The sequence below is a fragment of the Rattus norvegicus genome, chromosome 2 (genome assembly GCF_021556685.1).
Source record: "Rattus norvegicus strain SHRSP/BbbUtx chromosome 2, alternate assembly SHRSP_T2T, whole genome shotgun sequence".
NCBI lineage: Eukaryota > Metazoa > Chordata > Mammalia > Rodentia > Muridae > Rattus > Rattus norvegicus.
In genome coordinates, this window is record NC_141535.1 from 116,995,445 (window position 1) to 117,008,417 (window position 12,973).

Sequence of the window (12,973 nt, forward strand, 5' to 3'; positions counted from 1 at the left end):
TGAAGTACCATGGCGGCCTTCATCTTCCACAGGTGCTTGGAAAGGAGAAACACTGTCAAAAGCCAGAAGATCTGTCTGTTCACAGGGTGATGGGCCAGGTCGGGTCTCATGTGTGGATTATAGCCTAGCGTCTGGTGAACCACAGGGTCTTCCTTACTTAGATCTGATTTTTACTTCGTGGGAAAGGAAGTTACTTTTAAAATTTATGTTTTGAGGGACAGAGATCATTGTAAACAGACATTTTGAATAGCACTGTTGACTGTAGATTCCCTAAAGTCAGAGATGTTTGACACATACCTGGGGCAAAGTACATGCTATACAAGTATTTGCTACATTGAGAAAAATGTCATGCGACCATTATCCAGGACTGAATATTCATATCCCTAAACCATGAGGTAAATTTTATCAATAAATTGTATGCGTGTATATGTACATATGTCCATACATGTGTGTTCATGCATATTTGTGTGTTCTCAAGTGCACATATATGTACACATGAGTGCATTTTTAATGTGAGCGTTACCTTCTCACTGGCTGAGACGGTGACTTGGTTCTGAGCTTCCTGGTTCTCTGATATCCAGTTCCTCCGGGCCATTTCTTCCCATTCTGCCTGCATCTTATCCCAGAACTCCGTATCTGACTAAGAAGCAGAAGAAACAGAGGAATGAACTGAGAATCCACAGTGTTTGCCTGGTTTGTTCCTAGAGATACAGTTTCCCTTGTAGATCAAATGGGAGGAAGAGGTGGGCCGGCCCAGCAGCAGGCAGATCTTCTGCAGGGTACCCAGTGGTCAAAGTGGATTAGCTCTGACTTTTGGTTTGTTTGTTTGAGACAGGGTCTCCTTGTACTCCAGGCTAGCCTCAAACTTTATATGTAACAGAGGAGGACTTTGAACTTTTGATTTTCCTATCTCCAACTCCTAAGTGTTGAGATCGTGTGCAATACATTGGGTGTATGTGGTGCTGGAGATCAAACCCAGGGTTTTGCCCATTCTAGGCAAGCACTCTGCCAACTGAGCCACATTCCCAGCCTCAGCTGTGATTTTCTCCAGCACAAAAATAACCATGAACACTGTCCATACCAATAAATCAGCTAACATTTCACCATGGTTGCTCCTCGGTTGATGGTGCTATCATGAAATAAATCCACAGCAAGTTGAAGATACTATAAACAGACGTTAATGAGTTAATGAACCCAATCTACTGAGCATTGTGCCTTAATGACACAGCCCACTGCAGGGTTTACTTCTGCAGTTGTGTGCTTGACTGGTGAGTGCTGATCAGCACGGTGAGGGGAGCCCTACTGCGTATTGACAGCCAGGTGAAGGTCAAAATTGGAAATTCAATTCATATTGAATGGATGCCCCTTCTACACCATTGTGAAGTTAAACTCTATTATATTAAGCTATCCTAAATTGGGTACCCCTGCACTTAGAGACAGTTTCAAATGTGGTAGCAGATGTAGTTTAAGAAGGGAGGCCTGAACCTGAGTTGCTCCTAGAATATAAAGAATTGGAATAGCTCTCTTGGGCTGCCTGGGCACAAACAAGGAGAATTAACCTTACTGTAGGCTGAGCACCACACTAGGAGGGCAGGGAGCCTGAGTTCATTGCTCTGGTGAGGGAGTCCCATTGACTTCCAAGGCCAGCCAGGATCATCTGCTTATATCAAGCTTTACCTCCTGGTGCAGGACGGGAGAACCCCATGCTTGCCTATGCGCCTTTGTCCTTTCTGTAGAAATGTGACTTATGTCAGTGTATATGGTTTTCCTTTTAACTTTCCTATTCATGTCCTATCAGGGAAGGCCAGTCATTCACCACCCTCTTTCTTCATGAAGGACCATGTGGGCTCCTCAACTCAGGCAGAGCTGTCTGTGCTAGCTGCCCTGGTTGGTTTTGGTGATTTTAAGCCCAGAGAGAGTACTTCAGGTGTCCAGAGCAAGTAGAAAGGAGTGAGTCTCTCAAAGGACCTAGGAGTCATGAGAGCAAGAGTGGTACTTCTCAGGAGTAGAGAAAGATGAAGACTGTGGGTTCTGGCATGAGGGATGCTGGTGCACACCTTCTGATAATTCCTGCCATACCTGTTTCACCTCAGAATCATGAGTAAGGGAAGAGGGGTGCAGTGGTTGGAACCATGATTCTTATTGGCAGGGAAAGAGAGAGATGCTGAACTTCTGGGGATCAGGTTGGGCCCCATGGCTGTTAATAGTGGGAAGATCCTTGTTCCCTAGCACTGAGTTAGCCACCCAGATTTTGTGACCAGCTGTGTCACTCCCCGGATGCTTGAAAGGCATCCTGTTTTCTTTAAACCATATGAAGCAGTTGGAGGTATCCCCTGGGCACTTCAGTCTGGAGCTGAGATTCAGGCTTTTCCTCAAACAGCTTTAGAACTTTAAGTCTGGTGATTTGCTGATCCACCATAACCCTGGCTGAGGGCAACCTCCTTTTCATCCTGCTGGCCTCCAAGGACAGTACAAACCTGACATGAGAGCTCTTCTTAAAAGTTGTCTGAATGATCATCACAATGTATTTATCTTGAACCCGAGCATTTAGGGACTAAGAGTCAGCCAGTGTGATGTACCCCAAGCTACTGAATAAGCAGCAGGTTTTTATATCCTCTCTGTCAGTTCTGGAACATTCATTCCTACCACAGAAATGGGTTCTGCCTTGCAGAGGCCTTCCCTCACGGAAGCAGCAGGTGGACTGACAATGTCTGAGATGTAAGCAAAGGGAACAGTGTACAGGCTAAGGTTGGGGATGAAAGTTAGAGTTTCCTTTTAAGGTGTTTTCCTAGTAGACACCAAGATGTGCAAACAGGAGACTGTCAAACAGCAGCAGGCCTGGGAAACACGAGGCAGCACACTGGAATGTTAACAAAGGATGGAAAAGCTAATGGAGGGGACGAGTTCTTGCTTCACTATTGAATGATTTCTTGAATTTTCTGTGATGGGTATGGTTTGCTCTTGTAATTAGTCAATAACATGAAACAACAAAGCCCCCAAATAAATTGCTTTCCCTCTTTTAAGCCCTGTTAAGCCTGATTATGATCAAATACTAACAATTATGGAAAAAACTTATCTCGAAGATGCAGGTTTCATTAGTCTGTAGAAAAGAAGATCCTACCAAGGGAACCTTACAATGCCGTGCTAACTCCCTTCACTCTGTCCAGCCATTTGAGAGGCCAGTGCCTTCACATTCCTAGAAAGTTAGCCACTCACCCTCTCGAGAGTCCCTAGGACTTGAAGCCCTCTGTAATCTGAATGGAAGATAAAGGGCTTCCATACTATGTACAGCTGGGTCACCTTTCCCATGTCCCACACTAGAGGAGTATGTGTGTAAATCCTACCTCCCTAGGAAATCAAACTTCAGGTGAGGTGGGGCTTGCTGTCTCCCATTTAATGAATTCGGTAAGATTTACTGTTTCCACTTAAACTAAGTCACAGCAGACTAATTAAGCTGCAGAGCATGGTTTTCATTTAATTACAGAATACTTTTAGCGTCATCAATCCACTCAATCTCAGATCCCAGACGTTACTGCCATAGCTGCAGTTAACACAGCTCCCTGCCCCATTTTTAATGAAGTCGAGAAAAACCTCCAACATATTTGAATTTTAAACATTTTAGACATGACCAAGGGATTTTATTTACTGATGATTTCCTTGGCTGTTCTGGGCTTTTAGTGGACTTTTTTTTTTTTTTTTTGTTTCCAGAATTGGCGTGTAACAAATGAATTCTGCTTATACCAAGTAGTGGTTTGAAGAATGGTTCCTATTGGCTCATGCTAATGGTCCCCAGTTGGTGGAACCCATAAGGAGGTGTGGTCTTGTTGGAGGAGGTGTGTCACTGGGTGAGGTGGGCTTTGAGGTTTAAAAAGGCCCATCTCAATTCCAGTTAGCTCTCTTGGCCTCTTGCTGGATCAAGATGTGAGCTCTCAGCTACTGTTCCAGTACCATGCCTATCTGCCTGCTGCCATGCTCCCTTCCGTGATGGTCATGGAGTCTGACCCTCTGAAACTGTAAGTCCCAAAATAAACAATTCTATAAGCTGTCTTGATCATGGGTTCTTGTCACAACAATTGAAAAGCTGTTAAAATCCACTAGAGTAATTGTTTGGAATTTGTTTCCATTTTAACGACCTTCTAATGATATCTACAGAATATATTCAAAAGCCAACCTGGGTTATACAGTATAGTGATTAGGAAAACAGAGGACCCTTCAGACAGACATGGGGTAATTCCTTATTCCACATATGATTGTCTGCAAGTTCTCTCTGGGTATTCTTTATTCTTGAAATGAGGATACAATAGAAATGTGGTTGAATTGTTCTGATAAGAATGATATCAATGGTTTTAGTGGATGTTTGTGGATGTCAGCCACAAGTGGGAGATCTGTATCACAGACCCACTCCCAAGGCTCAGGGACTATTTTGGAGGAGGGGGTGGAAGGACTGTAAGAGACAGAAGAAGTTGGAGAGGACTGGAGAGAAACACTATCTTCCAGACATGATGGGGCCACTGCACCCACGAGCCCAAGGCAACTGTGGCTGACAGCGTAAGATTAACCTGTCCATCGTCCCGCATGAAGGAAGCAGAAGCTCACCAGCCCCAGCTCCTAACTGAGGAGCTGTGAAGAGTTGATGGCTGCTGGGGTCCAAGAGTTAGTATCCATTAGGGGTATGGTTCCTAGTAGGTAGCCTGTGTTCCAGTGGGTGGCCCTATACTCACCAGCATGAACAAGAAGCAGCGGGCCATTAAAAAAAAAAAAAGCACCTGGAATTGGGAAGGGCTGATGGGTTATAGAGAGGAAGGAAGGCCAATATGATGCAAATACATTGTATGCATAGATAAAATTCTCAAAATAATTTAAACATTATGATAAATGTATTCATTGTATTTTTATATCCTTGAGAAAAAAGAGAGTGCAATAAAATAGGTTTTACAACCCCAGAACGCCAGTCTCTCTGCTATATGTTGTTTGCTGATTTAATTTCCTATAAATACCTATTCCTCTTCTAGACCCTCCTTTCCATTTAAATCTTTGTTTTCCACCTAATTATTTAAGAACTAAGAGCAAGGTTAAGGAAATTACAGCAGAGCCTCTTGAATGTGCTGTTAAGTAGCAATTAAAACCATGTTTATGAATAGCATCATAAACACTTGACATGTGTAACGTTCCCCAGAGCTGGGAGAACAGGCTACAGGGAGAATGGCTGCAGATCAGTGTGCCAGCAGCAATGCTTTATGAGACAAGATTAGGAGGAATTTGCTCCATAGTCTTTTCTTGTACTTTTCAGAATATCCCAGTTTTTAAAAATTGCTAGCAAGCATTTTATTTTGGTGGTTTGTTTTTTAAAGAAAGCTTAATTGTTTCAATTCTATTCCACAGTGTCTTCAAAGACCTCGTAATGTGTCAGTTTTCTCCCTCCTCCTCCTTCTCCTCCTCCTCCTTCCTCCTCCTTCTCCTCTTTTTCCTTCTCCTCCTCCTCCTTCCTCCTCCTCCTTCTCTTTTTCCTTCTCCTTCTCCTTTCCTCCTCCTCCTCCTCCTCCTCCTCCTCCTTCTTCTTCTTCTTCTTCTCCTCCTCCTCCTCATCCTCTCCTCCTTTTCTCCTTCTCCTTCTTCTTCATCTTCTCTGAAGTCATGCATGTGTGCAAGGCTTGTGTATACATATATATGGTGTGTTTAGGTATTTGTATGTATGCTATAGACTGTATTGTATAGACTATGTATGGTGTATGTGTGTTATGTGTACATGTGTGAGTGTGGGAGTTGGAGGCTGATTGATGTCCAATGTCTTCCTCAGTTGCTGTCAACCCGATTTTGGGGAATGGTGTTTCTTACTTGCTCAGCTACGCTGGCTATCCAGAGAGCACCAAGAATCCCAGGCCTCTGCCTCCCCAGCACTGGGATCACAGGTGTGTGCTGTGGTACCCAGCTTTTCATTGCTCAGACGACCTCTCAGGATCTCTTGTTTGACTGACAGGCAAACTTACTGACTGAGCCTTTTTTCTAGACTCTGGAGCAATTTTATAGCTCTGAATTCTTTCTGCTTAGACATTCTATGTTGATGGCTTGAGATATGTACTGTGCATGTGTGTGTTATATGTATACGAATATGTGTGTACCTGTATGTGAGCATATGCGTGCTCATGCTTGTGTGTATATGCATAAATGGGGCAAGTGTGTGTGTGTGTGTGTGTGTTCACAGTTTTTGGAATTCAGCTTAAAAAATGCCCAGAATGTGGAGGTGGAAATGAAAATAAACCTTGCCTATTTTTGAGAAGACAAATCATTTGATAATACTCAGCTTTTCAATAGTAACCAGTTATTCAAAATAGCCTCTGCAAACATATATAATTATGTATGCAGGATGGACAAAGAACATGAAAAAGTTACTATTTAGTGTACTGGCATTTCTCAGCAGCTTCTGGCCTTTCTTCCCCCACAGTGTTTTTGAAAACTTTTATTGTTGTTTTGAATATAACATTTAAAATAACTTTACCAGGAGAAGAGCTATGATAAAGGAACTATTCTGGTAGTCGACAAATGGTAACTTCAGTGACTGATCAGGGCCTGAAAAGCTAATAGCACAGAGATGTTGCTCTATTTCAGGAAAAGTGGCTGAGAGGGGCAGCTCTGAGGTTAGAGCAGCCTAGAACCCTAGGTGTGACCTTCACAGTGCTCAGAGGTGGCTTCTAGTACAGCTACCTGTCAGGGTGCAGGGAGAGGCCAGCTTCTCCTTATTCCTGTTCTTTTCATGAAGGATAAGCCATCAGAAGGACCACTTGGTTAGAAGGATCACAAAGAACACAGAATTTCTATATTTAATTCTAATTTAGGTATAATAATGTAGAATATTTTTCCCTATCCCTTTTGAATTTTTAAGAACTAAGTCATAGTATTAAAAACTGCATGACACTGGTCTAAAAACAAAATAGAAGGCTCAGTTATAAGTCTATGCGACTATAGCCATGTGACTTTTGACAGAAAGAAAAGATAACATTGTCAATATGGTGCTGGGAAACCTAGTTTTTTTTGTTTTTTGTTTTTTTTTTTTTTACATGCAGAAAATAAAGCTTGGTCTTATCTCTCACCTTGAACAAAATGAACTCCAAACAAATAAAGGAACTTAACATAAGACCTGATACTACAAAGCTGCCAGATGTTAAAATAGGGAATGTGGGCCAACCTATATGTTCTTTTTAAAAGGCAATTAAAAAATGTACATTGTATTTTGCCTTCATTTTTATCTATGCACTGTGTGTGCAGTACCCCCAGTAGGCAGAAGGGGGCATCAGCTCCCCTGGGACTGCAGTGATGGATGGCGAGTCATCATGTCATTGACCAGAACCTGGGTCTTCTGCAAGAGCAGAGTTCTTAATGTGGTGGCTCCAGCACTCAAAGTACCAACCTCCTGAAGAAGACTCCTGCGGTGCACAGAGTCCGACCAACAGCTGACAAAATGGGATCTCGTGAACTTCAAAACTGTCAATTGGGCGAAGGGGCAACCCACAGAAGGGGAGAGAATCTTTACTATGTATCTGTCAGACAGGGATTTGTGTCTAGACTATGCAAGATATTTTGAAAAGTAAACATAAAGAAGACAAGCCATGCAATTAAAATGATGTATGAAACTGGACAGAAAGTTCTCAAAAGAAGAGAGGTAAACGGCCTGGAGACGGTTTAGAAACTGATCAACGTCCTTGAGCTGTCAGGGAAATGCAGATTAAAATCATTTAGACATCCCATCTCACCACAGTCAGAATGGCTGTCGTCAAGAAACCTTACAACAGATGTTAGAGAGCCAGTAGAGGAAGGTAAGTTCTTCTTCACTGTTGGTGGGGCTGCAAATCAATACATCTGTAAAGAAATCATTTTCAGGGGGGTCCTTTAAAATGTAAGAAGAGAACTACCATGTGACCAAATCCCGTTAATCCTGGGCATGGACCAGACAGACTTTACATCCTGAGACACTTGAACATCCAGTTCATTGCAGCTCAGTTTACAACAGCAAAGGAATGGAATCAACCAAGATACCCATCAGTTTATGAGAGGACAGGGAAAACGTACACATAATGGAATATTGCTCTTCAGTGAAGGAAAATTATATGCTTAAATCTGCAGGCAAATGGATGGAACTGGAAAAGTAATATTGTCAGAGGTCATCCAGGTTCAGAAAGAAAAATATAAATATGCAATGTTCTTTCTAATGCATGGATCCTAATTTTCACTCTTCCGTTTTGTACCTTTAACTGGAGTACATGTGGAAGTTGGCAACAGGTCACAGAGGGACAGAGGACAGCTAACTACAGGTAAATGAAAGCTGAGAGGGAGAATGCTGGAGTAGGAAGCAAGGGGAGGGTGGGGAACGGGAATGAGGTGCTGCAGAAAGATGCATGAAGAAAACGACATGAAAATCTATCTACGATCTTCCAACCCAGGGAGACATTCAACTAGAGGGGACAGGAGAGCACAGGTGATATGGGAGGCGATGGGGCTTTACTTGAGTTAGGGTTTAAGTGGGTATGGGGGGGTTGGGAAGTGGGAAAGGCGGGGAGTAACTTAGCCAAAGCTAAGGATACAAAGGAAGCCTATGGAAATCCTCACCTGTGAATATATCTATATAAGGAGTTTGAACAAAGGACCCTGTGTAGGTAGGCAACCAAGAGCCCAGAAGACATGGATTATTAAGGACCCAGAAACATCCAACGAAATACCAACTCTTGCTGTTGCTCTTGGCTGCCCGCCATAACTAGACGGTACAGCTTCATTGGTGAAGATACCACTTGGAGGCAGGGAAAGACATAAATCAATCTTGAACCAAGCAGGGAATTCTCTCCCTGCTGGCTGGCAGCCAGAAGGTGCTATTCAGGGTGATGGAGGAGAAAAGACATCAGGGGTCTTACCCAGTGCTGGACCCTGGCTGTTACAATACAATAGATTTGTGCTACTCTTAACTTTGATGGGAGAACCTTCTTTTGTAGTAGGAGGCAGTCACTACAGAGACTCACAACTTTTTAAAGTTGAGGGCTCAACTGAGACTGAGTCACCTATATCAACCTCTACCACCCAAGCCTCTGGGAACGTTGGAGAAGAGTTAACTTCAGAGCCACCGGACAGGGATGAGACTGGAATGACAGTTTCTGGAGATGGTATGGACGTTGCATGCAGCAAGTCATAGAGGGTGTGGTACCTGCACAAGAACTTTACAAGATTGAGGCAGGGCCTAAGGCCCCAGCTCTCATGGGGGAGTTTTTGCAGTCAATGTCTGTGGAAGGACAGTCATTCTCCTCTGGCTATGTGCTACTGTGGGTGACTGTATACCATGTAGACATGAGCAGCACCAGTTCTTAGGTTAGTGGTGATAAAAAAAGCACATGAAATTAGGATAGAGAAGGGACAGGGCAGTAGGGGGAGTTTGAGGAAAGCATTGGCAGTGTACAGAGATGACCACTTTACATTGTATAAATGTATGAAACTTTCAAGGAATAAAAGGTATCATTTGAAAAAGACAAAGTAAAAAGAAACCAAAATTAAAATCAAATAGTAGCCCTCCCTTACTCCCCATAGAAATGACTCTGTCATTTTGTCAGGAAAAGTCCAAACACACACACACACACACACACACACACACACACACACACACACACACCCCTATACTTGTTGTGTGGTTGGTTGCATATACTGTTATCGTGACAATCTCTCTTCCTTGTTACCTTTCTCTGTGTGTGCTCATATGTGAATATACCCATGAAGGTATGAGGTCAGCCTTGGAATTGTCATTTTGTGGGACAGGTCTTTCAATGGACATGGACTTCTCCTATTAGGCTAGACTGTCCAGCCAGTGAATCTTGAGATATGAGTTGTCTCTGCCTCTACTGCACTGGGAATACAAGCGTGTGCCAGTGTGCCCAGCTTCCTGTGGTTCTCATGCTGGGTGGTTTTTTCCTACAGGTATTATGATTGAGTTATCTCTCAGCCCCATTTCTTTCTTTTTTCCTCAAGACTTGGCTGCCCAGATGTGAAAACAGAACCTGAATTTAGCCTGTGATTTCTGAAGCTTGGATCTGAAGGTGGCTCAAGATGGCTTTCTGCAAGCCAGGATGGTGAGCTATGCAGAACACTCAGGCCCTGTTTGGTGGTGGAATATGGACACGCCCCCTTTACCTTGAACTGGTGTCTGGCTGTGTCTGGAGATTATGGAGCTAGGTGTCTTAGCTCTCTCTTTACGGCCACTGAGGCTTCAGAACATTTCCAGATGGCCCAAATCATCACACATTCTCCCTGTGTATTGATTTATTGGTCTGTGAGGCTTAATTTGGACAGAATTAAAGAAACATTTTCTCTGCCAAGGGTACTAGACATTGTGCTTAGCTTCTTGGCTGTTCCTAGTTTCAAAACAGCAGATGACCAGACCAATAAAATGCCAGGTGGAAGACTCTATTGGCTTGGAAGGAAATTTATTCTGTAAGCATCTATTCCATAGACCCTGACAAATACAGATCCGCCAGGGTCTCATGGACCCACATCCCTCTATTTCAGCTGCATAACCACAGGCAGGGGTGGGATCTGCCAGGTGGAAGCAGGATCCATCACATAATTAGAGACACAGTTTGAAAACCCAGACACACATGTTCAAAAAGAGAAACAAGACTATAATCTAATGCCTTCTAATGTCTTTTTAAATTGATTTTTTTGGGTACAGATTTTCTTTGATTGAGGCAATCTTAAAAGTATGACAGGCAGAATTTCTTCCAAGTAATTTATTATGTGTCTGTTTACATTTAATTTGCATATCCAGCAAACTTTACTGCCAGCCTTCCCCTGTGGCAGACAGGGTTTTATATCACAGGGCAGTGATGAAGAAGGGAGGTGCTGAGTCTGTCTTCAGAGGGTGGGGTTTGGGGGGCAGAGACATGGTATAGAAGGGATAGAGTTTGGGGACCCAGAGGAAGGAAATAGAGAAAGGGTGCTGTCTGCAGCAGAGGAGGAGACACTGCAGGGAAGCTGTGGGGTGCAGAGAAGAAGTTGTACAGAGCTGTAAGAGTAGAGAGAAGGGCAGCAAGGAGAGGAACTGAGCTGGACTTGGGGTTCAGTAGTCAGAGACACTGAAGGTCAGCTGGGACTCCAGAGTCATGCAGAAATTAGCTGGGTCAGAGGGCAAAGTGAACATTTTTGGAAGGAGGCACACTGTAAACAAAAGCTGGGAAGGCATCCTGGCCCATCTGGGAACAGATGCTTTATTAGGGGCGGGGGCAGTGTAGACACCACACTGGCAGGAGTCGGGGTTGAGGGTGAAGAGCTAAGAAAGGTGCAGATTATAAAGTTTATAGTTAGGTGAGTGGATTCTGACTGCTCTAAGGAAAAAAAATCATTATCTAAGTCTGTGCTTTAGGAAGATTACTATGAATGAGGCAAAAAATGGGATAAACAGGAACCTGCATTCCCTACACTGGTGTGAGCCTAGTTTGAACTGTTCCCACTGTTTATATAAGGGACAGTGGAAACTAGAGTAGGGTGTAGGCAGCAGAGATGGGGATAAATGGTGAATCTGAGAGATAGGTCACAGGATTGATAGGACTTAGTACTTGATTAGATATTCATGCAGGAAGGACAAGAGAAAGAAGAGAGACAACAGAAAGGTCGAGCTAGTAAGAGTGAGGCAGGCAGAAGGAGGAGGAGAAAGAGGGGAGAGAGAGCAATGAGCAGCCTTATGGAGGTATTAGGTCTGGGATAGAGATTAGAAAAGGCCAACAGAAGTGTGATATAGAGTTTGGATCTGACATAAATGCATGGAGTTCCTTTGGGATGCTTAGGTATGGTGCAGAGTACACTGTGGTCTGTGTGGTTTTTATGGTTTCAAGGATAAACATGAGTCAGAATCATGAACTCACACCATCTCAGGTTAGTTACACAAGGCTTAAGCTGATCAAAATTCCAGCATAGATGGGAGAGATGATTTCCAGGTCCTACCCCTTACTGAGGAGTTACTGGTAGTGTTGGTAACTGCTGGGGAGAGACAATCACTCTTCTTAGAGGATGTCCTTACTAGTAGTTTTTCATGCTCTAGCAGATAACACCACATTCATAGCATAGATGGGGCTTCTTGGTTTGTATGTGAGTAAAAAAAGATAAAGTTATCCAGAGAAATGGTTGGACTAGATTCTCTGGAGTCCATTCCATTCATGTCACCATGGACAGATGCAAAAAATAAGTAGAAATGCAGACACTCCTCCCACTCCTGCCGTTAGCCTCATCTGCAACTGACATAAAGCAGGTAAAGCTTAGACAGACATCGCTATGTTCTTGTAGCAGAATAACAGTATTAGGGAGTTTTACCCTAGGCACATGACCTATGTCGTCTCAGTTCCTGGCCACTTTAGCAGTGTCAGGTTCCGTCTTATGGCGTGGGCCTTGAATCCAATCAAAAAGGGGTTGCCTATGTGATTTAGTTACTTTTTATTGCTGTGGTAAAATACCATGACCAAGGCAAGGTATATTTTTAAATGTTTAATTTGGGAGCTTGTATATATATGGCTTTCCAATATTCTCCTTATTATAATCCTTATGAAAGAGCTAAATTCAGGGACCATTCCTGTGAAGAGAGTGGTTGAGAACATGCTTCTCAAAGACCAGATTTGGATCACATAGGAGCAGTATGACCTGTAACTATCTTGAGTTCCATCCTCTGTCTCCTAAATCTTTTTTGAAGGACCAGCATTGGTGACTTTCTCACTGTACTTGCATCTGGACATTCCCATTAAGAGTTTATAAGAAATCCATGAAAGTAGAACATGAGAGCATGTGGTTATGTCGAACATTAAGAAGCCCAGTCAGTGATGCAAGGCTGAGGTCTTAGTTCTACTCTCATTGTGTGGGTCTTGTTCTGTAGGGCTCAGAGCCACAGGAGGAAGCATAGAGGTTCTGGTCTGGTCCAAAGTTGCTCTTAGCTCCAGAATTCCAGGTATAGAAAAGAAAG

General features: G+C 43.3%; 1 protein-coding gene across 32 annotated transcripts in view; it reads right to left on the bottom strand.

The window, feature by feature from the left end:
* Nucleotides 1-12,973, bottom strand: part of Pex5l (peroxisomal biogenesis factor 5-like) — a 213,573-nt gene that overhangs the window by 12,943 nt on the left and 187,657 nt on the right. For all 32 annotated transcript variants that reach the window (XM_087617022.1, XM_087617016.1, XM_087617006.1 and 29 more), the window contains 1 exon segment: nucleotides 524-640. In XM_087617022.1, coding sequence (XP_087473148.1) covers nucleotides 524-640 — 117 coding nt within the window.